This window comes from Nilaparvata lugens, chromosome 3 (genome assembly GCF_014356525.2).
Source record: "Nilaparvata lugens isolate BPH chromosome 3, ASM1435652v1, whole genome shotgun sequence".
NCBI lineage: Eukaryota > Metazoa > Arthropoda > Insecta > Hemiptera > Delphacidae > Nilaparvata > Nilaparvata lugens.
The window spans coordinates 74,574,464-74,601,937 of record NC_052506.1 but is presented as its reverse complement, the minus strand read 5'-3'; the positions used below and the strand labels follow the sequence as shown (position 1 = coordinate 74,601,937).

General features: G+C 33.6%; 1 protein-coding gene and 1 long non-coding RNA gene across 7 annotated transcripts; one reads left to right on the top strand and one right to left on the bottom strand.

Moving 5' to 3' along the window:
- On the bottom strand, nucleotides 1–8,263 carry LOC120350576. Of its 6 annotated transcripts, none has more exons than XR_005570901.1 (4): nucleotides 8,247–8,263; nucleotides 6,226–6,313; nucleotides 2,355–2,561; nucleotides 1–264 (listed from the first exon to the last, which is right to left on the bottom strand). It is a non-coding gene; the product is annotated as an uncharacterized LOC120350576 (long non-coding RNA). The 6 variants fall into 6 exon arrangements; XR_005570904.1 differs by having other exon boundaries at nucleotides 2,355–2,525; nucleotides 8,247–8,261; XR_005570902.1 differs by lacking the exon at nucleotides 8,247–8,263 and adding an exon at nucleotides 8,180–8,196.
- Nucleotides 8,264–16,821: 8,558 nt separating this feature from the next.
- On the top strand, nucleotides 16,822–27,200 carry LOC111054819 (protein l(2)37Cc). The gene is made up of 7 exons (XM_022341921.2): nucleotides 16,822–17,138; nucleotides 18,185–18,297; nucleotides 21,610–21,771; nucleotides 22,595–22,737; nucleotides 24,015–24,131; nucleotides 24,770–24,865; nucleotides 26,632–27,200. Exons 2-7 carry the CDS (start codon nucleotides 18,207–18,209, stop codon nucleotides 26,845–26,847), a joined length of 825 nt encoding a protein of 274 aa, XP_022197613.2. The 5' UTR covers nucleotides 16,822–17,138; nucleotides 18,185–18,206; the 3' UTR covers nucleotides 26,848–27,200.
- Nucleotides 27,201–27,474: the final 274 nt, after the last annotated feature.

The window sequence follows — 27,474 nt, the reverse complement described above, 5'->3', positions numbered from 1 at the left end:
TAATAATTTAACATTATATTTATTTTTAATGTATTATTATCAATTATACATGAGCAAAAAACATTACGGTACATCAACATTAATACCAGTAGGCCTATCACATGAATTTATACAGAACATGGATATTAATGAGTCATACACAGTCGATAAGAACTTCTATTGCTTATTAAGGATATTGGGGTGGCTTATTGGAGTAGGTGATAACGCGCTTAAAGGCAGAGGTGACGAACGATGCAGTCTGTGGTGCTTTGATCAATCGAGAAACTGTAACAGAAAAAAATAAGTGGAAACAACAGAAAGATAATTATGTAAGAAAGAAATAATCTATATATATATATATATATATATATATATAATATATATATATATATATATATAAAATGACTATGTGTTAATTTGTTACTTTGTTTGTTCCCTATAGACTTAAAAACTACTTGACAGAACGGCATGAAACTTTAGGAATATGTTGTGTGATGAATATTGGGGATGGTTTCTGAATAGAAATTTTGATAGGGGGACTAATAACAATTATTTATTAATCCATTCTACAGACCTATGTTTCCAAAATTGTCGGCCCAGCGGCTACCGATGAACGGGAAGATGATCATGATTGAAGATAATGTTGTGATAATATGATTTAGCATCTAAAGTTAACAGCTGTAATAGACTTATAAATTGTATACTGATATTAATACGGTGGTTTGGAGTTGAAGTTTAGTTGATTGGTACCAGCTGAAGATAATGGTTCCTTAGAAGACCTATACAAATAATTATAACTCCCCTATCATTGAGAAACTGGAAAATGTTGGAAAAAATGATTCACCTCATGAAAGAGAGTTGTTCATATTGCATTCATTAATTACTGAAGAATGGCAGAATAATTTACAATTTTTTGAATTTAGCTCAGCTTATATTCATCCTAAAATGGAAGATGGAAATAATATGGAATTCTGTGTGATTCATCGTATATCGCGTATTTTCTGGACCATCTACTGACAATCAACAACTATGAACGCATTAAATTCATCCTTGGAACACTGATTTACCTATCTATTTTATTTAATCCAACACTTTAATGATAGATATTACTACTAATTGATTGAGAAGGAATATGTTTTCGGAATAATAAATGCTGCATGACTAAGCACATAGGAAGTCCTTATTGAGATATAAATGAAAATATTGATTGTCAGATATATTTAATGATTCAAAAAATAAAGTTAAGTGTGACATGCCTGATACCAATTACCTAGTGGAATATTTAACGCTCAACTATAACAATAATCTTACTGAATTAATTTTTCATGATGAGCTGTGAGAATTGAAATAGGCTTATAGGATGCAAGATTAGTATTAAAAATATAAATACGTGTTAGCTTACTTGCATGATAATATGTTGGCTAATTTAAGTTTTTTTTTGTTTTGCTGTTTACTTGCTTTATTCATCAAAATATGACAAATTCAGAAAGAAATAGTCTGACTGCAGACTTTAGTGTAATGGATGGTTTAATGTGGGTTGACGAATTCAAATTTCGAAAAAGCTACGTATCCCAGAAGGGACAAATCTCATATAGATGTACAAATAAGTTGTGTTCAATGACCATTATGACGGATGCTAGTGGACGAATTGTTTCCAGGAGTAGCGGTAAACACTCCCACCATCCTCCCAAAGAGAAAAATAGTAGAACTCCTGTTTTATTTATTTTTCATTTTATTTAAGGTTTAATGGCCTGTATCCGATTATACGGTAATGAATTTATACAGTGAAATATTTATTGGTAATGATCAGATATATAAAAATTTAGTTTATTCAATTTCCTGGATGGATAAAAAATATATTAATATTATGAGTAAGAGTAATTCAAACCTACAATTTATAAAGAGATAATTTACGATTCAATACAGTTTAATACAGCTAAGTTGGTTGATTATGGTTACTGATGAATGAATTCGCAACTAATAAGTTCAAATAGAGAGACAAGTACTAAATACTTTAGTAGACTTTAAGAGGTACAATACCGATTTTATTACTGATGTTTTAATGATGAGTTATTATTAGAAAGATTATTACGTATTAATTGAAAGAATAAATTAATAAAGTAAGTTATTAGGTTATGGACAAGATCTACGATGAAAAAAGATTTCTAAAGGCATAAACAAGAAACGGTTTATCTTATGTGCGCTCCTCGAAACACGACCGTCCGCTACCACTGCTCCGACTCGACTCCTGTCGGTGATAGTACTGTTGTAGTTTAAAAGAAAGAAACCTGTGCCTTTGTTATTCTGAGTAGAACCAGGCGCAGTTAATTGATACAAATAATTGAAAATTATAGTCTGATCGAATGTTTACTTACATGATTAAAGCTATAATGGCTGTCACAAATATCAGCTTGATGTGAACAGCTCAGATTTGTGAGCTAAGTGGCCGTTCTCCAGGTTTTCACTAAATCTCTCCCAAGTTCTTATTACGGGATATCAGTAGGTGCATTACCCCTCCAAAGATAGCTGCGCTTGTTCGTAATCATCTGAAACCATTTCTTCAATTATTTTGTGGATTCAATCTGTAATAATAAAAGTATGATTAATATTATAATCCCAGCATTCAATATTTTAAAATATATATATTATTATCCTATTATTTGCTGCCAGCAGTAGGAACATGCTCATATGCAAATGTTAGGCTGTCAAAGTATGATTTTCTTCACATTTCACGATTCAAGTTTACATTTTTGAGCTAGAAAAACATCAATTTCTCTATATATCTCTTTTAGAATGCTCTTAAAAACACATTAAATATCAATATTAAACTTGCGAACATAAAATATTAAATTATTTTGATGTTGCATACAAAATATTTTATGAGTTGATAAGCATAATAGCTAGACATGTTAAAATTGTTATAGTTAATCTATCAAAGATAAAATTATGGTAGTTTTAGTCTTATCTAAGTGAAAATTGGTACAAAATTATAATAAATAAACGTAGGCTCAAGTAGACGAAGTACACCTAATATGAATGTGATGTTTTTGAACCTGCTTTGTGCTTAGGCAATAAGTTAGTTTATGCTAGTCGGTATTCATAAATATATTCAGTGGAGTCACTTGAGCAAGACGTCAACAGTTTAGTGGGAGTGGCAGGTGCATGTTTGATAAGAATGATAACTTAAGGTTGTGCATCACGCTTTTGAAAACTTTTTATGGTAACATTTTTCAAAGAAGGCTATTCCGATTTGGATACCATCGGTCTCACTAAATGAAGCACATTACAAGGGAAAACTCAATTCATAATTTTTACTTTTTGCGATATATAGTTTAAATCTTGGGTGAGATCCGATCCATTGCTGAATTGGGAGCAAATAAATTCATGAAACTTCGAGGATTCATTATTCAAGATAGTTGCTCATTGTAGACCACTATTTCAACCTTTGTGGCCTCATTTTGACTCTGCCTGCAATGTTTATCCTGGAATCAGCCTTAATGGTGGAATGGAAACCACAAATGTTCACAATAAATGAAGAAACTCATCACTATAAAAAGATCTACAAGCAAAATTGATCCATGTAGTGGAAGTGACTTCAACCTTGGCCAGGAATGGGCCTGGATTATTGAGCAAAAGAATATTGAACAAGGTTGCAGCTACTGTACGAAGCATAGAAAGAGGACAAGTTGAAGAAGACCCTGAAAAGTTAGCGGGTAGACAGACCCACATCATGACCACCACTCTGTCGACGAGGCTTATTCTGCACAGTGAGGCTTACACGCTTCACACGCATTCGGTTCGGTTCGTTACCGAAAACAAATGAGGCTTTCATACATGTCAGTTTTTAATTCGTACGGTTCTAATTAGGTATTTTCTTCTCAAAAACAGCTGTGTTTGGATTTTCACAGGTCACAGGTCATCATATTTAAATATAACAGCTGGTGTTAAATTGTAAGATGTTATTTCTTGAACAACAAAAATTTAGGGCCGGTTTCCGAGCTCGGGATTTAGCCAAGTTATAGACTTTGACTGGCTTTAAACTCTGGAGTCAGATTCAAAATAAGATGTAGTCAATTGGTTTTCTGAGTCAGAGCGTTAACGTAGTCGAGGACTCAAATAGACCCTGGAGTTTAGACATCACGTTAGACCCTGGAGTTTATAATTTCGCTTTCTGAGTGAAGGGCTTATAAGTCCAGGACTTGAATTAGATTCTCGCCTCTTTCCAAGTCAAGGATTTATCAAAAATCGTCCAGGACTTAAAACAGCGTGATTTTAAACCCTCGACTGGGGTAGGGTATAAATTCAAGTTCTAGACTTAGGGCCGGTTTCCGAGCTCGGGATCTATAAGTTCTGGACTTACAGAGTCTAGGACTAAAATAAGCTCTCGGGTCTAAATTGACTTTCTGAGTCACGATTTTATCTTCTAAACTCCGGATTCTATCAAGTTCTCGACTTATTTGAGTCCAGGACTTTAACGCAGTAAACATGAGGGAAATTCACAATATTTTGCTGTTGTATTGTTGGCATTATAGCAAAACGGAAACAGCTGATTGCAGCGGGACGATTCAAATGAGCATGCTCTCCAAACTATTTTGTGAAAATACGTTTCGATTTCTTTGTAGGCCTATTCAAAGCAAAACCTTTGAAAGGTGAATGAATAAACATTTCATTTTACGTTATGCTATTATTGATCATTGATCCTAACCACTGATTATGAATGAAAATTTAACTAGGCTACTGAGTTTGGAAACGTATTTGTTTTGAAAAAAAAACTGTATTCCATGACAATTATTTGGCTTTTTATCTTCTCCAAAACAATAACTGAATTGTGTTTGCTCAGTTAAGTCTAGAACTTGAATTTAAACCCTACCCCAATCGAGGGTTTAAAATCACACTGTTTTAAGTCCAGGACTTAAAAGCCCTTCACTCAGAAAGCGAAATCACATACTCCAGGGTCTAACGTGATCTCTAAACTACACAGCCTATTTAAGTCCTCGACTACGTCAACGCTCTGACTCGGAAAGCCAATTTTCTGACTCCAGAGTTTAAAGCCAGTTAAAGTCTAGAACTTAGCTAAATCCCGAGCTCGGAAACCGACCCTAAAAGTTAATTAAAAATTGTGAATTATTTGAATAGTTTCTTTTTGGTTATGTTAATTTTGGATGTTTAGAGATAATTTTTTTAAATTGAAAATTTGTTCCTTGTTTTGACACATGGTATTATATAAACTTCATCTCTTCTCTCCATTGATGAAATCATATAATATTCGTGGAAAAAAATTCTCCCTGAGTTTTAATTTATATCTTTCATATTTTTTTGGCAAACTATTCATTGAGAAAAAAATGTTCCTGTGAACTAACAGAATTGAATTGACCATATGATTTTGACTTGGGAAATTTTGAAACAGATAATCACGATATCAGGTTAAAATAAAAACAAAAAAGGCCAGCGTGTGTAGAAGACTTTGTTTCTTCCTGTTTCCCTAGCAACAAATTCGAATATGATAAAACCTATTCGTGTCGAGGGGGCGTTCGGTGCTATGCGGTTGCTATTCTGTACCGAATTCAAACCGAATCATCGCTTCACACTTATAGGAATTCGCCAAAAACGAAACGAACCGAACCGAAAGTGTGTGAAAGTAGCCTCTCGCTAGCAACGAATTGAAACCTGATGGAATTTATTAGAGTCAAGTGTAAAATAGGTGTTCGGTTCTATGCGGTTTCTATTCGGTACTGAATTCAAACCGTATTACCGTTTCACACTTATCGGGATTTGCCGAAAACGAAACGAACCGAATGAGTGTAAAACTAGCCTGACGACCACAATGCAGCAGCGTTTCCAGAGGGATGAAAACAAGTATAAAGTGATCAAGAAAGTATTGCCTGTCTCAATACATATTTGATTTCTCAGAATATCAATTCTAAGTAAATTAAATCGATTTTTTAAAATTATCATATTCAAGTTGATTTTGATAGTATCCAAATCGAAACAGTACAAAAATGTCACCTGTAAAATGTTTTCCAAGTGGGTGGCGCACAATATTTATAAAACTTTGTGGCTTGGACACACACACAGCGATCTGCAGACAGGAATCAGAGAGGTCTTAGCAGGTTATAGACATGAATATCTAAAATATAGATGAAGGCCATTCTGACCGCTTCCCGCAGATTGTTCTCTGTGTGTCCCAGCCCATACTGATTTGGAGCAAAAGGAAAAATTCCATTTCATGGTGAATTGTTTACTTACTTGGTCAAAAATAATTATTGCAACAACCGTATCAGTTACTGAATCACATCTTGAACGTTCCATTAGGATGCAGTTGATCAGTTTGGCACTGTAAAATATAAATAATAAGTTCAAGTTAATTTATAAGGAAAACTTTTGTATAATATATTAAATTTAACATTAGCATGAAAAAAGTTGGCGATCAAATGAAAACTACTCATTCAAAGAGGGTAAATAAATATAGCAATACTTAAGTACAGCTGATTATACGAGTCACACTGGCAAACAAGGAATCTTCCTTCTGCAGGTATTTTTGCCTCACCTACTGTACTCATGCATGTGAGCATAAATTTAATCTTAATTTATTAATACTATTATCATAAATAAGGATATCATTTTGTTATAATTTCTAATTAAATAGATTAACATTTCCTTAATTTTTATGTTTGTATCTTGTTTTTGGCAAATAAATTCATTCATTCAAGTAGGCTTATAGTTAGGTCAATGCTATAATGCCAGTAGAAAAGATAGGACAACTGCGTTGCCGATTTCCTGTATTGCCACTGGCTCCTATAATAGTGAATAGCTGATTCGGAATAACATATCTGATGTAACCTAATATTAAATGTGCATTCTATTTAATAATAATAATATAATAATAATAATAATAATAATAATATTTTATTCGTCAAGAAAATATATTATTCAATTAGTAATTCATAAATTTTCATGATTTAAATTAAATCTTTTTGTAAGGTCTAATTAATTAGGTATATTTTTACATTGTAAAAAACAATCATGTGAAGCAACATGAGGATAGAGCAAAACTTATTTTAATTTCCAAAGCAATTTGATTTGTCTAATGATAGAGAAGAATAGCAACACCAATGTTTATCAAATGCTGCCATTAGGTGGACCTCATAGTACCAGAGTTATTATATTTATATTGAGTTACCATAAAGCAAAAATACCAGCGGCTTGAGTTAACAGTGAAATTTACAACATAAGAGCCCTATACTAAACCATTAAATTAAACACCATGAGATGTTTTTTATGCTATTGTTTCTCTATGATGCTACAAATTACAGTAGTCTGAGTACCGTATATAAATTATCTTCAAACAACCAATCCAATCAGCTCTAGGGCTTCAGTGAGTCTGGTTGAATTTCATTCAGTTTATAATTTGGTTAATGGAAAACTTTTTATAAAATACTGAAAAACTTTATTTTATAAAACAATCCACATTTGGCTAAACCACTCTAAGCTTAATCTTGAATCATTTCTCTAAATGGATTTTCCAACAAGTAGCCTGACTGCAGTAGGCCTACATGAAAATCACTTATGTTAGCAAATCCTTTTTTATTTAATTTATTGAATAAATGATGCAGTAACCTAACTACAGTATTTAAAAGAAGATGAAATTCATAAATATCTCACAATAGGGAATTAGGTCTAAATATATTTAGCCTATTCAGTACCCCTACTTCTAATATTATTCAAGTATTCTAATGATAGAACAAAGAAATTAATAAAAGTTGCTAGCCTATTATTAATAAATTAAATTTGCTATTTCAAAATAATATTTTCAATCTTAGTAACTTAGTCCACATTAAACTTACCTCAGGATGAGAATTATTGAGAAACCAAATTCTGTCACAATGTAATAGATATCACTAAGTAAAAAGTATATTTTTGTATTATCCCAATCCTAATTATAATTACATTTGAATACATTACATAAAAAAAGATTAGCCTGTAAAACAATACTCTATAAAAAGCTGTTTCTGTTGCAAAATGCAAAATGTACGTTACACCTACCTTAATATTATTATTATTATTATTATTATGTATAACATAACCTATAAACTTGATGCTATTATATTGAAGACATATTAAATTTTCTAAAAAATAATAGATATGTACGTATTATTATTTTATTATAAAATATTATATTATCTGGAAAATATTAAATTACTTCTACTTATTTTTTGGTACAATCGCAAATCATATGAATAGTCTATAATTGAAAAAGAACGACAAACCAGGTCCAAAAGTCCATATCATTCTAGAAAATAAGTCAGACTTGAACCATTTCTCAATGACAAACACATTACAAGTATTCCCACTTCGGCACCGATATTTTGAGATCCAGATATTTCCAATTCCGCCATCTGCCAAACAAGTAATTTGAGTTCCAGATACTCCCAATTCCGCCTAGCAACATATTTCGAGTTCCGGATATTTCCAATTCCGCTGTCTGACAAATATTCGGAGTTCCACCCAGCAACAGTTTTCAAGCATAGGACATTTAACATTGATATTTTGAGTTCCAGATATTCCCAATTCCGCGGCCCCCTGCAAATCAGTTAAACGGTGTACACACGTACGTTTGCCTCGGGTGAGCATACGTGTATGGGCTTGCATTCGCACGTGTGGACACTGTTCGCTGAGGCATGTGGGCGAACCGGATCCCTGTCGGTATTTTGGCGTGCTCAAAGGCGCCTCGGGCGAGCATTGAATGTACGTGTGGACGCGATTTTGCCATACGGGTGAGGCAAAACGTAAACATTGAAGGCGTCATAACCTAATTCCAATGAATTAGGTTAATGAATGACAAATCAAATTGTGATCCAATAACTAATTGTAAATTGTAGGATTTTTGTAATTTTGTAGGATATGTGGATTGTCAAATATTTAAATAGAAACATGCATGGAGTATATAACTCGTATCATGATTAACAAATTTAGAACTGCATAATTTAAGTGAAAAAAGCTTCTCTACAGGGTTCCTACAAGAAAGTATAGCTCAAATATTATTTTACTGTGGCTATCAAATCATCTTGTGTTTGTTTCATGTTATCAATCAGAGTTGTTAATTAAAATTGTAATCTTCAATATGATATTATACGTTTTAGATAGCTAGGCTATCTATAGAGAGATTTATTCAAACTTTGAACTAGTATTCCCTTGAAGGTAAATCTTGAAGCTAATCTTTTGGAGAATCTTGTTTTGTCATGTGTATGAGCATAGTTAGTTTAAAATGGGCAGCAATTGAGTATTTGATTCAATTTATGGCTAATTTCCTTGAAGAAGACTGTCAATTTTGTGAGACAGTGTTAAGTGCTTTGATTAGGTCATCAAAACTTCTGGAATTATTGTGGAATTTTTCTTTTTTTGAGATTCTGGATAGATATTGGAAACCAACAAATGAATCGCCTAATGCCAAGAATCTCAAAGTTGGAGCCAATCGTTCTTGTGGAGTTATTGCTTCCCTCATGATGATATCATTTTTTGTTTAGATAACTAGTTGAATTAGATTCAGTATATTAACAACATAATGTTTTGACAACCTAAGAAAGATTGAATTGTCAATATTATGTCATGTAGCAATTTATTTCCTTACTTCAACCTACAATCGTTCAACCCACCAACATCGTTTGTCAAGTTTTATTTTTGATTTTATTATATAAGTCATTGAAATAAAATGATACTGCTGCAATTTGTGATAACTATCTTCAATGATGGAATGACGCCATTGTTGTCATGTTGTGGAAAATCTACATCTACCATGTCTTCGTGTCGTCTGCAAATCAGATAGCTTTTTGAATGCTGAGGCATACGTGGATCGCGTCCACAAGGACGTACAGTGAATGTTGAGGCATATGTACATACGATTGTTCGCGCGAATCTGTACGGACGTGTGTACAAGGCTTTAGCTTTTTGAATGCTGAGGCATACGTGGATCGCGTCCACAAGGACGTACAGTGAATGTTGAGGCATATGTACATACGATTGTTCGCGCGAATCTGTACGGACGTGTGTACAAGGCTGTATGCTCACCCGAGGCAAACGTACGTGTGTACACCGTTTCAAGGTCCCCTGAGTCCAAAAAAGTGGTTTTTGGTATTGGTCTGTGTGTGTGTGTGTGTGTGTTTGTGTGTGTGTGTGTGTGTGTGTGTGAGTCTGTGTACACGATATCTCATCACCCAATTAATCAATTATTAATGGAACGACTTGAAATTTGGAACCTAAGGTCCTTACAATATAAGGATTCGACACGAACAATTTCGATCAAATGCAATTCAAGATGGCGGCTAAAATGGCGAGAATGTTGTCAAAAACAGGGGTTTTCACGATTTTCTCGAAAACAGCTCCAACGATTTTGATCAAATTGATACCTGAAAAGCTCTATCAACTGCCACTCTATCTAAAGCTCTATTGATAAGCTCTATCAACTGCCACAAATCCCATATCTGTGAAAATTTCAGGAGCTCCGCCCCATCTCTGCAAAGTTTGATTTTAGATTCCCAATTATCAGGCTTCAGATACAATTTAAACAAAAAAAATTGAGTGGAAAAGATTGAGCATGAAAATCTCTACAATTAATGCTCAGTAACATTCTCAAAATAAGAATTGAAAATTAGCTCGAAATTCGAGAAAATGTGATTATCCAATAATTGCAAACCAACTGTTGGCAACACTGTCGATTCTATTAAATGATTCACTATGAAGAGATAGCAGACCTCGTAGTCTGTCTCCAGCGTTATTGTCCTGTCACCAGCTGACTCAGATCTTTGTTTTTAAGTAGACTTGGGATGCGTGTGAACACTAGCGTCATGTGATCAATTCTCATATCAGCAAGGAAAGTTGTGTGAGTGCGCCACACCAGATTTTTTACTCTAATATTGACGGAAGAAGGAGGCTCCTTTTTCCTTATATATTATCCTTGAAATGCAAAATTATTGCTAAAAACCTTGTATATACGTCAATGCGCAATCAAAAAAGGAACATACCTGTCAAATTTCATGATAAATAAATAAATTTTATTGTCATAAACCAACATTGGTAATTGACAAAGTCACACAGTAAACAAAATCTAGAACACAAAATCAAAATATAGAACACAAAATACATTCATTCAGGTACTATCAAAAAATTCGTTCAAACAATAAAACGGTCTTCCAACAAGCCAATTAAATAGTAATTTCTTGAAATGAACAATGTTAACACAACATTTGATCTCTGTAGGTAACTTATTATAGATTCTTAGTCCTATGCTGTCATAATGCTTCATGCTTGTGGAGAGACGTTGATATGGTATGTCAATTTGATGTTTATATCTTGTATCATGAGCATGAATTTTGCATCTTGTCTTCAAATTAGGTAAGTTTTTCATTGTATAAATAGTTACATTGTAGATATACAAATTTATGACTGTCAATAGTTTAAGTTTCTTAAAAAGAGGTCGACAGTGGCTCAGATAGTCTGCACCAGACAAAACTCTGACTGCTTTTTTTTGCAATAATAATACTTTGTTCATGTGGCTGCTATTCCCATATATTAAGATACCATAGGCAATTATGCTTTGAAAAAATGCAAAGTATGAGTTCCTGAGATATTGTTCTGGAACTAAAGTTTTCAATTGTCTCAGTAAATAAATAACTCTAGCTAGCCTACCAGTAATGAAATTTATGTGGGGTTCCCAAGTCAACTTGGGGTCAAACATTAATCCAAGGAATTTGATACTATTGCTGTTGTTTAGTGTGTGATCTCTCTGGCTAAATGTCAGAAACTGAGTTTTGTCTTCATTTAATTTGAAGCCATTCGCTCTGAACCATTTGGAAGCTTCTATTAACGTATTAGCTGTCATATTCTTTAGTGTGTGTGCATCTGAGTGAGAATGAAGAAAAGTGGTATCATCAGCGTACAACACAGTCTTACTATTGAGTGAGAGAGGGAGATCATTAATCATAATCACAAATAAGAGAGGTCCCAAAATTGATCCTTGGGGGACACCATACTTCACTCTGGCAAGATCTGATTTATTATTGCCCACACATACAACCTGTTTGCGTTCACTAAGGTAGGACCTAAAGAGACTGAGACTCTTCCCAGTGATTCCATAAAATGCCAATTTATTCAGCAGGATATTGTGTTCCACGCAGTCAAATGCTTTGCTCAGGTCACAGAATGCGGCCTGAGCAAAACACTTACTCTCAAATGATTCAATCACAAATTTTATCAGGGAATCAAAGGCGTCATTGGTAGATCTTCCCTTCACAAAACCAAATTGATGTTCTGATAACACTCTAATATTTATCAAATATTCGTATACCTGTATGTACATGACAATCTCTAGCACTTTTGAAAACACAGGCACTATCTGAATAGGTCTGAAGCTAGACGGTTCTTCTTTAGAACCTTTCTTATAAACCGGAACGACCTTGGACACTTTTAACACATTAGGAAAAATACCTTTTGAAATGCAGATGTTTATACATCGAGTCAGTGCTGGTACCACTGCACCTGCAATACTTTTAAGAAGGCAACTGGATAGGCCATAGAAATCCTCGCTTTTAGATGGCTTTAGATTATGAACCACTCTAGAGATAACTTCTTGACTGACCTCATGAAAACTAAAAGTGGCATTATGCTCTTTATCAACACTTCCATTTAGCATTTCGATGGCTGATATGGATGGCTTCACTATCTTTTCATGAACATCATCAACCGACTGTATGAAATATTCATTCAAGATATTTGGCATTGGAGTAGTGAAATCTTGAACACTATTACTTGAAGATATCGTTTTGATTATTTGCCATGCTTTCCTGCAACTGTTATTCGAGGACTCTATAATTGAAACAATAGACTCTCTCTTGGCCTCATCTAATGATTTTTTGTAAAGTGCTCTACATCTTTGATATACAGTTTTAGCATGTTCGGTATTTACTTTTTTAAAGTTTTCATGAGAGATAGTCAATAAAATCCTCATCCTTCCAAGCTCAGGTGTATACCAGTCAGCCTTACGTTTGGTTCTCTTTCTATTCTTAACTAAGGATTTATTTTTCCTGCAGGTCATTTTGGGAATAGTCAGATTGAAATAATACAAAACTACATTTAGAAAGGATTCGAACATGACGCTGGCATCTGGCTTATCCAAGACAGCCTTCCAGTCTACCAAAGTCAGAGCCTGGTTAAATTGTAACATTTTATCGATAGTGACAGGTCTTGAAATAATTGTAACAAATTTGTTAATACTGGCCTTAATAGTACAATCTGGTACACATATCATCACACAGTCATGATCTGAATATGGGAATTCCATGACACTTGAAATTGTCGTATCAGGTTGAGTATTTGAAAAAACGTTATCAAGACATGCTTGATTTCTTGTAGGCAGAGTATTAAAAAGTCTAAGATTGAATTGTCTCAATAAATTTTTTAAATTATATAAATGACAAGTTTCTTGATTTATATCAAAAGCAGAATTTAAGTCACCTCCAAATACAAGAGTATAGCCATTATAGCAACTTCTTGACATGTATATAAGAAGTTCCTCCAATTTATCTAGAAATAGTTTTGGATCTCCACAAGGTGATCTGTACAAAGATACAATAATAAGTTTTTTGGCTTTAATAACGGTACAGGTGTACTCAAATTCACGTTCAATGCATGGGAAGTCCAAACATAATTCCCGACTTTGAGAGTTGAGATCCTGTCTTACAAAGATAGCAACTCCACCATTCTTATGTAATGATCTACAATAACTACTAGTTACAATATAATCCTCCAATTTACAGAACTCAATTTCATCAGCATGCAACCAGTGCTCACTTACACCGATGACATCAATATCCTCATTCAATAGAAAATCATTTAGAACATTTAATTTGCCCCTCAAACATTGAACATTTAGGTAAGCAATCCTAACATGAGGCTTTGCAACTTTAGTTGAAACTAATCCACACCCACTTGATCCTGGGTTAGTGAGTTTAAATCGTGCACAATACCAGTATCCGTCATAGAGTCTAGAAATGTTGAAGGACTGCGGGGAACGTTACGAGAGTTTAGTGACTTGTGGGCGTCTGATAGAGTTGTAGAATTCATTTCAGGGGAGGGAATGTGGGCAGGAGAAATAGTTATAGGAGTATCTGGACAATCTGAAGGCAGAGATACCCTAGCGTGAATGGGAGAGGCAGGAAAAGGTTTTATAACTGGCGAAACTGCTGCAACGGGGCTATCAATGATAGTTTCACTCATCTGAGCTCCCTTCATGTCAGTCACAGAAAAATCACAAATAGATTGCTTAATGAACCCTATTAAGTGATTGACTAAAGTCTTTTTACCCCGTCGATTGAGGTGAAGGCCATGTCTGGTAAAATGAGACCTTCCCAGAGAAGTGTTCACATCACTGTAGTGCAGTTTAAGACCCCTTTTGTAGCCTCTCACTGCTCTTGATAAGGACGCATTAGAATGACCTATGTTTACATTCATGTAAATCATGGAAATCTATTACCGCGTTTCGCCATAAATACGAAACACATAAACATTTGAACATTCAAACATCTAAACATTAAGATAAATGCCGAACCGTCGACTTGAATCTTAGACCTCACTTTGCTCGGTCAATAATTTGCTTCCATTAACGTCTGTCTGCCTGTCTATTGTTTGTCTAATTACACACCTTCAAGAGCGAATATATCGGGAACTGTTGGGAATATCACAAAATTCTACTGAGCAAAAAGTGTAGAGAATTTATTAAGATTCATTTTTGAACAGTTGTGTCAGTTAAACCTATGACTATAGAAAGAAGGTTAAACTCATTATTCTCAAGATATGAGCGTGGAAGCAAAACGCTGAAAAATGCAACTTTTAAACCACACTCATCACCTTAGCACATGAGTTAGGAATGGGGACTTTTGATATGTTCTCTAAACTAGTCTCAACAAAGCTGCAAAGTCAAAAATTTTGTTTAATACATTCCCTCCAAATTCCTTTGTCAATTGGTCTATTGTTACAAAAATGGAGATTTCCCACTCAACACAAAAGGTGTAGGGAAATCTGTAAAAGTGTGAAATTATACATCAAATTGAAGAGAATTTATAATGCTCTATAAGCTGATAATCAGCATGGACTCTTCCCGTCGATTTTGAAAACGTTATAGAAGCAAAAATAGAAAAAAAATTGTGGCAAATGTGTTTTTATCAAAAATGTCACACCTTTAAGAGCGGATATCTCAAAAACTAGAGGAGATATAAAAAAGTTGCAAAATTAATATTGTAGGAAATTATGTGAGCTTCAATTTTTTATATGACAGTCATGTCCTTAGGATAGGTACATAGTTTTTGAGTTTTATGCAAGAAACCAAAAAATCCTACAGTACCTACCTTTAAACCACTCTCACCCTCTTAGCACAGTGGGTAGGGATGGGGTCTTTTGATATGTTTAGCTCCTTACTACCCTAAACAGAACTTCATGGTCAAAAATTTTATTGTCTTCCCAACTTTTCCCTCTATACCCTTTTTTGAGCATTCATCACCTGGGCAATCTTTAAATGTTGAGATCATAGAAACTGTTTTGAGATATTGATGTGTGGGTTACACCATCAATTTTCATTATAAATTCTGTAACGAAATCATGTATCACATGGCCTCGTTCCCATTTGAAAAAATTAAGTTAGATTCAAAATGGATCTGGATTCAAAATGTTGTTGGATCCTTATGACAGAAAAAAGTTTTGAAGCGAAGTTTATTTTCCATTCGAATAGGATCTCCATGGAACCCACTGTCTTATTATCATAATTGTAAAAGAAATATTCCATAATAATTTTCATCAACTCTGTACAATTCTAAGTTGTGGATGTCAGAGTTTTTGAGCGAGTTCTTCAAATCAGGGGGTCACTAATATAATCATAGGTTTGTAATAGATGGATGGTAGTGGAAACGGCAACATTGCACTCCAATAATTTCAATTAACTTCATAATGGTATACATGGTATATTGTATAATAGTTAGAACTTGTTCTACACCAGTGAGTATTTCATTATAATAATAATTATTATCAGTGGGGAAGATAGGGACAACAGTTTTGTCAAATCTCTGGGCTAAAGTGTACGTCTAGTGCCAAAATACCTGTAATCAAATTTTTGGTTGGGATCGATTTAATATGTTATTTTGAGCACAAAATCACAAGAATTAAACGGCGGTCATCATTATTGTTTTTAGAATAAACTAAGTTCAAAGTAGCACAATTTTACATGCATTTAACCTATAAGTAGCAGCCATGAGTAGCTAAGGTTAAGAAGAGCTTCAGGTTAAAAAAGTTTTGGTTAGGAAAAGCTTTGGGTTAGGAAAAGCTTTGGGTTAGGAAAACTTAGATTAGAAATATCATAATTTGATGATTTTGATAATCAGAATGGCTGCTACTCATAGGTTAATGCATGTAAAATTGTGCTACTTTGAACTTAGTTTATTTTAAAAACAATAGTGAACGCCGTTTAATGTTTGTGATTTTGTGCTCAAAATAACATACTATATCGATCCCAACCAAAAATTTGATGACAGGTATGTTGGCACTGGACCTACACTTACACCAAAGAATCTCTGTCTTGCCACTGCTTTCTATTATAAATCAAGAGTTCTCCTCTATAGAAGATATCTGATATAATATTAATAATTGTTCTCTCTTGTTGAAAATATTTAACATTTTTCAAAAAATATAATTATTTATAATGATTCAATAATGCATTTTCATAACCGTCATTAGATATTCTGTTAATTAATTATCATATTTCCACTTTGTTGAAATTTTTTTTTGGAATCGTCGCAGAGCTGGAACAAATATTGCTGTCATAACGTGAACCTCACTATTTGAGTACACTTTTCGGTTAACTGATTAACGTCTACTCTCTACTCGAGAAGTTTTTTATGCACAGAATGTAATACCACAATTATAGGACGCGCTGAGATTCAGACGTTAGTAAAAGCATCTCTATTATGCTCATGAAACCATGAAGAAACACCACATGAGCTGAAAAACTTGTTCACTGTCCTTGTTCTTGTTCCTTCTTTTCTCGTTCTCGTTCAGTTTTGGTAATTATCTTGTACTTAATTTTGGTTAGGTGGTGTAATATTCTGTCAAAAAAGCTTGTGGTAAGTAAAACTTATAAATTTATAATTGTCTCTATATTTTTGAAAACTTTTCTTAGCATTTAACTGAGCAATTCTTATATTATGTGAATGATGTAATGTCTACCGCATCGGCACAATCATTATAAACCGCACGCTCTAGACAAGAATAAATCATAATATAATTTTATACATACAGTTTGCATTTGAGATTTACAAAATAAATTTCGTTGTCATCGTTGTTAATATATCGTGAAATTCTATGTTGGAACTTGTTTCATAACTTTGTATCAGCTAATAGATAGTACTAGCTAGTCATGATTCAACTTAACCTACAATGTAAAGAAATAGCTGTGATCCTTGTGTATGCAGTTTCTGACAGATAGCCTACTCATCAAATTTTTAATGAGTATTTAGGTCAAACTAAGTAGGATGCTAATTCCTCCCTTTTCAGTACCCTTTCTTTCAATCTTTTTGAACACATTTTACTCATTGGTTAAATGACAGACCCAGTGGTGTGAGCTCACAATGCGTTTGAAAATTACAGTAACAATATTAGTGTTCATGAGACACACTGCATTCACTCATCTTATATTATATCATATTTATATTTTAAGAGATAAGAGCATGGACAGGTTTTAATTTTTGATCTCTTGTGTATTATCTACATTCTTGTTTTATTCTATACCGTACTAATATTTTCTACCATGTGTTTTTCTATAATTAGCCTACCATACCTGATAAATCCAGTACCGTATTTTCCATTTCAGACCTAAGATTCATCGTGAATTTTAATCAGTGTATGTTAGACACTGCATACAATCTGGCCAAGGAAAATGTAGCCTAGCATACACATAAAGGGTTAAATCACTTTTTAATTAAAAAATAAAACAGTCAAATTATTTTAAGTTTTAATTTGGTTTGATTTATGTTATTTTGAAACTTTCATATGTGTGAACATCATCAATAAAGTGAGATTAGTGAATCAATCACAAGTAGGCCTAACTTGACATTTGTCAAAATAATATTGATTTGTTGGAAGAATAATTTTTTTCTCATTTTCTATACAGGCTTCCTGTTGATTACGTTACTATGGCTGCTGTTCAAATTTTCAACAGAATAGGCCAAATTGGCTTGGGTATAGCTCTGGCTGGAGGGGTTATAAACTCTGCTCTGTACAATGGTAAGCTATGAATTATCAATAATCTCTTTTAAATTAATTAGGCTAATTTTTGAAACGTTAATTTTTTTTTAATTTTACATCTCTATGTGCCGGTTGCACAAAAGCCGGTTAAATTTTAATTGTGATTAATTCCACGAGAACCAATCAGAGAAGCTGTCTAAGGGCCTTCTCTGATTGGTTCCCATGAAATTAACAATTTTAATTGTGATTAATTCCACGAGAACCAATCAGAGAAGCTGTCTAAGGGCCTTCTCTGATTGGTTCCCATGAAATTAACCGCGGTTAAAATTTAATCGGCTTTTGTGCAACCGGGCCTATACTTGATTTGAATCCTTCGTCGTTGGCTGTGATGACCAGACAGACAGTGTCAAGGAAGACTAGGGGTAACTCCCCTCAGATTCTGGTGTTGAGGTCATGGACCTCATTGGAGAATAAAGGCTCATCCTCCAGTTCTGTCAGCGAATAGATGGGCCGCTCCAGTCGCTGAGTTGAAACTTCACAGACTTGGGGAGCTGATTGAACAATTTAAGTGCCGCTATGTGGAAGCTCCTTTGAGTCCCTGTCAGTCTGCTACGGGGTATATCCAAATTCCCTGCACCTCGGGTCTGGTGAACTTGCACGTTACTCCTCTTCTTTAGACTATCCACCTTGTTTTTTACATATTATATTGAGCAATATATGTACTGGCTGAATATTGTCAGGATTCTCAGTTCTCTGAAGAGTGGCCTGCAATGTTCCAGATTGCCTTTTTTGAAGCAGCAACACGTCCGATGCAGTCGAAGCATGCCCCCAAATCAAAACCCCATAGGTTATATGGCTGTGGAACAGTGAATGGTACGATGTCAGCGTACTGCTAAACGAATAAAATGTTGATGACTCAAATTGCATCTATTAATTTTCCTTATTATTAATAATCGCTGATATACTTTGTTAACTCATTAATTAATAAAATCTTATCATATTGTATTTAAACAGTTTTTCGTAGAACATATGATATGTTCGTAAAGAATTAGAGTCTATCCAATTCGAAAATATTTTCACTGACTATGGAATTGATGCAATCAACTTGGTGAACAACAGGGATAGCATTCTTAGTAGTTATCTGAGATATGTAAAAGAGGAGGAAATAAATCGTGCGTTTTTGTCCCAAAGATGCCCTCTCTATAAATTTATCAATCCTAACTTTGTAAGAGGAGAACAGCTAGATTTTGATCTTCCAATAAAATTAATCCGCTGTATATCACAATTGAGAACATCATCAGTGTCATCTACTTTCTTTTATATTGATGGAAAGGAAGTAACAGACAACTAGACAATTTTCTTTCCTATCTGAATGGATTATATCAGAGTATAAAAATCACTGTACAGGTAGAACAGGATTGTGTATTGAATTTTCTAGATTTAAGAATAGATCATAGCACTGGTTTTCACAAGTTTTCCATTTTCAGAAAACCAACCCATACTGATGTTATCATTCCTCTTCATTCGTGTCATCCTATTTCTCACATACTTGTTGCTTTCAATAGCATGGTCTATAGAGCACTAACAATACCTATGAGCAATCATGATTTGATGTTGAGATCACTAAAATTAAACATATAGCTGTCACAAATGGGTATGAAGGAAGTACGGCGTTGCAACAAAGTACCCTCTCAGCATTGTTTTGAAAACCCTCTGGTCTATCATAGATTTGAGTTCAGTTGGCAACAAATTGAAGTACGGTAGTAGGCTCCCGCATAATCTGGTGATTTGCTAAATTTTTCAAGTCTATGTTGAGGCAGGTCCACTCATCATGAAATAGTTTTTACCTCCACCTACTGTCTGAAGTACTTACTTTACTCCCTGAAACATAATACTAAAGTATCACTTTTTCGCTCTCGGTAGTAAAAAACAGAAAAACTCCCTAGGGAAGAAAAGTGACTCCATTTAAATAACATGGGAAGCATCTCTATTTTAAAACTTATATTGTAATAGGTTAGAAGGTCTAAGCTCAGATGAGAAAGCATAATAGAGGTGTCTGTCATTGAGTCAACTGAATTCAATACGACAACCAGAAATTTGATCAACTCATGAAATATATGTTTGTATGATATTATATTCTTAATATTAGTAGACGATAAAAATTTATACAATTTTAAAAATATTTTATTCTATTCAAAATACCAGCCAACAAATATTTTTGATCTGCAATTCAAATCTGAACCGCGTGATCTGGAGTCAGCCATTTTTTGGTAGACGCCCATCTGATATAATTGTTACAACTTTTGCCGATAGATAGCGCAATCGGCAGTGTCAATCAGACGACCGGTTTTTAGGTTTCAGACTTTAGGTTATGTTGTTAGGAAACGTTGTCACCAATACGTAAGTTATTAAAATGATATTATTTGCAGTTTCTATAAAAAAATGTAGATGGAGGGAAATGTTGTGTACATCACGAGCGAAAAATACGTTTTCTCCCTCGGGAAAAATGTTGCCCTCGGCTTCGCCTCGGGCTTCAAACTTTTTCCCACAGGGAGAAAAAGTCGTACTTTTCACTCTAGATATACAAATAACTATTTCTATAGGCTATCTAGAGTGAAAAATACAGTTTTTCTCCCTGAGGGGAACGTTTGATGCCCGTTTGATTGGGATTAAATATTTTTTGATTGTCTCTCTACATTATTAAAAACTGAACGTTGCAGAGCTAGAAAAGAATAGCGCTATCAGCTTTGTTGAATGATAGACAAGGATATATAGTTACACAAATGTATAACAAATACTGCCATTATAAAGTGGACCTCACTATAGCTAGGGAGGGTAGCTATCAAAACTAACTCTAAGTTAGTAACGATCAATTTGTTAGGAAGGGTTTGACAATTTGGTTTTAGATCGACTCAGGATGTAAATTTTTCAATCCGATAACCTAAAACAGAGTGAATCTGAAAAACAATTCAAAAGGGCTCTTAAAAAGTATCTGACAGAGAACCCTCTTTATTCAGTACAAGAATTCATGGAGCTGAACACTCAGCGGATTTTCCGCTGATACACTCCTACCTTACCTACGTGCCCCAAATCTCAACGATATAGGTGATACAAAGAAAAGTGAAAGTGGATTAATATCTGTATTATTACCTATGTTAAACTTAATGTGGTCATTATTTGAATGCTTATTTATTTGTATTTATCTCGGAATGCCTGTTTTGTTATGAGTCTTGCATGCCATTCTTGATAAGAGGACGTTTGTAAACCTACACTAGTTTTGAGTTGAGTAGTGTGTAGTGAAAACTATTTCAATTTTAATAGTTATTTTAGTAATAATGGATTTCTTTGCAGTTGATGGAGGACACAGAGCAGTAATTTTCGACCGATTCGCGGGAATCAAAAATCAGGTTGTTGGAGAAGGCACACATTTCATCATTCCTTGGATTCAGCGGCCCATTGTCTTCGACATTCGATCCCGTCCCAGGAATGTGCCAGTAATCACTGGAAGTAAAGGTACATTTATATTTTTAATACATTTTGAAAATGATACAGCATTAATATCTGTTACAGTACCGTAATTATTTTTGTGGCATAACATTTTTCAGGCTTTTCAATTTTTTCTACCAATTAATATATTTTGGAGTGTAAATAATTTTTCTGCAATCAAAATTAACCCAGATTTCAAATTTTTATAGTTTATGTACCGTATTTCGTGTAAATTTTTGTTACAATTTAAAGAATTTACATAATAATTTCATTTAGACCCATAAATCCAAACTCGGGACAGAAACAGTTCCGGATTAATTCTGTTGTTTCTCTCCCAATAATTGTTCTGATTTTGTGCTAAATGTCTGGAATACTATGACCTTTATTCAATTCCAGCAAATTATTCTTTGTACTGAATTTCCAAAGCGTGAATGAATGAATAAATTTTCCTCGATGATTATCTAATTTTCTTATGGAATATAAATATATATCACAAACAATGCCTTGCAAAATTTTCAATCATTGATTATTGACGATGACCACTGTATTGCATAATGAAAATTTCTATTTGTAAATACTTTTTTTTCGCTGATAAAATTTTTCAATTTTTAAAAGTTGTTTTTTTTTAATAAATTTTATTCTCAAATTAGTCAATGAAAATTGACTAATAGCGACGATATTGAAACTTCTCTTTGTAAAGTTCGACTATCAATTTGTTAGAATAATATTAATCAAGGTATTCATAATCTTGTTCATGAAGAATCCTCTCCCACCCATAGTATTCTGAAGGATTGATAAATTTATACAATTGAAGTCTTGAAAATGTTATATTTCGTATTGTAACTTTCAGATCTCCAGAATGTGAACATCACATTGCGTATCCTATTCAGACCGTTGCCTGATCAATTACCGAAGATTTACACAATTCTTGGAGTAGATTATGATGAAAGAGTGCTGCCGTCTATCACAACTGAAGTTCTCAAAGCTGTTGTAGTGAGTTTCTTGATCTCCCAATGATAGAAAAATAGTATTGTAATGATTCTAAATTTCATGGCAATTGAAAAAAATGAACTCGTTGAAAGATAGCCTATTCTTAACTTTGTAAAGATTGAATCTTAAGTCAGTTGAGTAAATATGGAAATGAATACCGTAGTAATGAATGATTGCAATCAACTTGGATGAAAACTGTACAAAATAAATATTTATTTTACAGTTTTGAGATCTAAGTAAAAGGAATTTTGTTATTAATTTTGATCTTAACCTTTCTAAATTCAAAATTTATTGTTTCAATTGTTGGTTTAGAATATTAGACAAACTTTTATTAAGTGAAGAAAACATAACCTATTTTCTGGACTATTTTAATGAATCAAATTCGGGGAGGAACAGTTTTGGGCTGTGCCTGTTGAACCTCCCCCAAATTATTTTACATAATAATTTTGTATCATAGAATCAATAAAATCTTTTTAATCTGCTATAATATGAAACTGTACATAGTATGAATATTATGTTAAGTTATAATAACTGCTATAATATGAATATCTGCTCTGAAGAATCTTGTTCCTGGAATTAATCTACTAAATTTAATTTTTAAATTGAAATTCACCACCGTACAACTATACATAGTAACTTGGTAATACCATAGAGAAACAATAGCGTAAGTAGATATCCCATGGTATAGGGAATTTATGTCGCAACTTCTACTGTTATCTCAAGCGGATTACTGTCGATTATTGACAATTTTTACTGTTTTGTTAGGGTGATAGTGTATGAACAGCACAATTTGAGAGACTACCAGCGTCACACAGCTGCATAGGAAAGAACTATGTGAACTATCGGCTTGGGATAACAGTAAAACTTGCGACATAAACGGCCTATACCATGGGATATCTACTTATGCTATCGTTTCTCTATGGTAATACTGTAGTCTGTAGTGCATCTTGTTCATTGGGATCTTATCTCTTCACCTCAAATATTGTAAATGTGTCATTTACTGGTACAGAATAATTTCGTAATGCTGTTTATTATAGTTGATCTTGAATGAGGGAAGTTGTTTGTTGCAAAATCTAATATCAATGAGAGATCATAAATATTATTCATTTTCTTGACTTGTTTTTTAAAAGTGTTTGTTAAAATTCAATATCTTAACTACTTGAATGCTTCAGTGGCAGGCATAATAATTCAGCTATGTTCAATTGTTGTTTAATATCTTGAATAATTAGAAATATTGATTTTATAATAGACTCTAATGTCTTATTTTTGAACGTTTTCAGGCGCAATTTGATGCCGGCGAGTTGATCACACAGAGAGAACTGGTGTCGCAGAAAGTCAGTGAAGATTTGGTAGCACGTGCGGCTCAGTTTGGAGTCATTCTAGACGATATTTCAATTGTAAGTTTTTCGATTTCTATTCTCTATCCATGAATGATTTCACTTTGATGTTCCTACAGTCCTACAGTAATGCATTACTTGTATTTATACACATATTGCTTATTCAAATCAATCTCTCCATTGTATTTATACACATATTGCTTATTCAAATCAATCTCTCCATTCATATTCATAAGAACTCTAATGTCTTATATCAGCGTGATTGTGTACCAATCACATCATTTTTCCAAATGTTTATTTCGAATATTTTCCATCATCTTCGTTCCTAAAAGTTGTGCCATCAAGTATTTATTTACTTCATTGACAATCACAAATCATAATTATAATATATAATATGATTGTGAGAAGACAACAGGCACCCCAAAACTGTCTCCTCACAAATTTTTACAAATAAAAGTTTCAAAAAAGAATGAGGTTAAGATTTCACTTTCCACTTCAAAAAGTCCAATTTCCACTTCAAAACTAATAACTAAACTAAAAATTTTCAATTTTGATATTAAAAACTAATTAAAAACAAAAATATTTCACTCAAATCTCTACAAATTGGAAATTTTAAAGTAATTTTGCAAAATTTTGAGCCAGAAAAGAAACACAACTTCATATTAATCAAACACAACTTAATCATCCTTTTTTTGCAGACTCACCTGACATTCGGCAAGGAATTCACGCAAGCTGTTGAACTGAAGCAAGTAGCTCAGCAAGATGCTGAACGTGCCAGGTTCCTTGTAGAAAAAGTAAGTGACATTTTATGTGGATTACTAGAATTTGTTCAATTAAGTAAAGTAGACGTATCAATATTAATGATACAAGTTTTGTGCCTTAGAAAATAGCATTTTTTAAATGGCAAAACTTCATGATCTATGTTGCTTCTGGGGAGCACAGGTTGCTCTGCATTCTTGAATGAGTCTAACATTGTATGCTAGATATGTTTTTGGTACAATCCCTCAATAGTCAGCAGTCTTAATAAACAGAACGAGTAATAATTTTAATTATGAAAACCAATTCTACTAAATCTTTGAGAACACAACTGCTTTATGGTGTTTAAAAACTCATTGAGTACTACTTAGGGCCAAGCCACTCGAAGCGTTTTTTTCAGGCGTTTTCAAACGAGTCGGCAGGCAGGAAGTTCTCGGATTGGCTGATTATCAGTTGATTCCCGAACGCCAATCCAATCACCCAATCGGAGAATTTCCTACCTTGCGGACACGTCTGAAAATGCCTGAAAAAATGCTTCATGTGGCTTGCCCACACAGACCTTTCAAATGTGATTATTGACTATGTGATAATTTATTGGCATGATATAATCATTGATAATCACAGGCTCAAAAATTACGGGATTTGCTGATAATTTTCCTGAGAAATGTGATTATTACTTTCAATTTTTCTGCATAAGATATATTTGAACTATTAGGTTCTATAACTGGAGTGGGTAATATTACTCAGGTTTTCTATTCTCTAAGCTCGAAATGAATAAGCTCAAAATTGGGATTTTTTCAATTTTTGGTTGGAAAATTAGACTTGAATTTTTAAAATGAAAGTTACAACATATCATTTGGAAATGTCACTATTCATAGAATTTTTGGAAAAGAGCATTTTTGGGGTAAGTCTGTTGTTCTCTCCCAGTCATAACATTATGATTTGTGATCTTATTAATAAATAAATTTATGAAATGAGTATAGCTCATCAATATAGGCTAGCTGATTGGGAAATTATGGTTATGATAAATTATTCTGCTGTTACTGTCCCTAATATTCATTTTTTTATTTTGAGGGTGGCTATTAGAATTTATTCCTAGCAGCCATCCTCTTCCTTCCAATAATTATTTAATGTTTTGTATAATCAACCCAATCCAATGTAATAAAAATGTGGGTACCTACCTTGTATTCTTCAAAACGCAAATACATTTTTTTAGGATATACCTATAAAAGTGATAGTAGGTACTATTTAATAGTTATGGAAACAAATTTTAATTCTAGATTCTCACTTATTTCGGATTTCAAGAACTTTTGAAATTGGGTTCATCCTTTCTAATGAACTACTCACTTTTTCTGTGATTGAAACCCTCAAAGTTGATTAGCTGTGAAGTTGTCCCAGATTCTTTAACTCAGTATAGTAAAAATCATTTCAAACTGTTAGCATTCATTATTATAGCCTAATCACTGATTCTTGTCTGTGTAATATAACATCAATGCTTCATTCAACCAATGCTGACTGTTTTAAGTAAAGAGGATAAGGGAAAGGATTCTAAGTCATATCTACCTGTCTAGTCCTGTCTATTATTTGGACAGTTCCGAAATAATTTAACCACTCCAATTCTACTACCACCTTATCTTCTTCCTCTTCTAGCGTTGTTTGGCAGAGAGGACCTAGAGTCCCAACTCCGTTCTTAATAATAGCCATTATCCAATTAATTTCCTCTTATATTCCGTTTATAATTAATTTTATCGTAGAACATTTATTTTGTGGACGGTTATAAGCAAGTGGCATTGTGTTTGCTCAGGCTGAGCAGCAGAAGAAGGCGGCTGTAATCGCAGCCGAGGGAGACGCGACGGCAGCCGAGCTGTTGGCCAAGTCGTTCGGAGACGCTGGTGAGGGACTCGTCGAGCTCAGGCGAATCGAGGCCGCCGAAGACATTGCCTACCAACTGTCGCGCTCTCGCCAAGTCTCTTATCTTCCCAGTGGCCAAAGCGTATTATTAAACCTTCCTTCACAATAGAACTAGCCCTCTGTAGTAAATCGAATAGAATAAAGTGATTGCATTTTCAAACGTTACAAGATGGGCTGTTGGCAGATCATTTTGACTTATGAAGTTCTAAAAAGAATTTCGAAATATTATGAGTGGAAGAACTTTCGTAACAAATCAGCTTTACCGACTGTACCTCAAAAATTGCTGTCGAGTGAAAGGACTTTCAAAAATCAAATTATTAAAATTATTGATGTTTCGAAGTCAATGCTCCAGAAAATGAGTAGTTCTTATAGTTATTCTTTATGCAATTATGTTTTGTTACTGTAATATATTTTGTATCCGACTAGTTATTAAATTTAAGAATTATATGCAATGCCATTGAACTCGTTGTTTTTATGAAACCTTTTTCATAATTAAGTTAAAAGTCGACCAAAAATTGAGCGATTATATTATAAGATATTTTTCTTCCGTAAACCAATTTGAATATCATATTTCCAATGTATATGCTAACTCTAGTTAGAATATGATACTCTAGTTACTCGAATATGATTTCTATAATCAACAATATTGATCGAATACTATTCAATCATCTGTTTCTGATATTAGCCCATTCAATAGACATTGATGCGCAACATTAGCGGATAGCTGCATTTTTAA

What these genes read in the sequence shown, in the direction of transcription:
- LOC111054819 (XM_022341921.2), top strand. Translation starts at nt 18,207, where the DNA reads ATGGCTGCTGTTCAAATTTTCAACAGAATAGGCCAAATTGGCTTGGGT. An exon ending in AGTAATCACTGGAAGTAAAG is followed by an intron (nt 21,772 to 22,594) that starts GTACATTTATAT and finishes TGTAACTTTCAG; the next exon opens with ATCTCCAGAATGTGAACATC. An exon ending in AAGTTCTCAAAGCTGTTGTA is followed by an intron (nt 22,738 to 24,014) that starts GTGAGTTTCTTG and finishes GAACGTTTTCAG; the next exon opens with GCGCAATTTGATGCCGGCGA.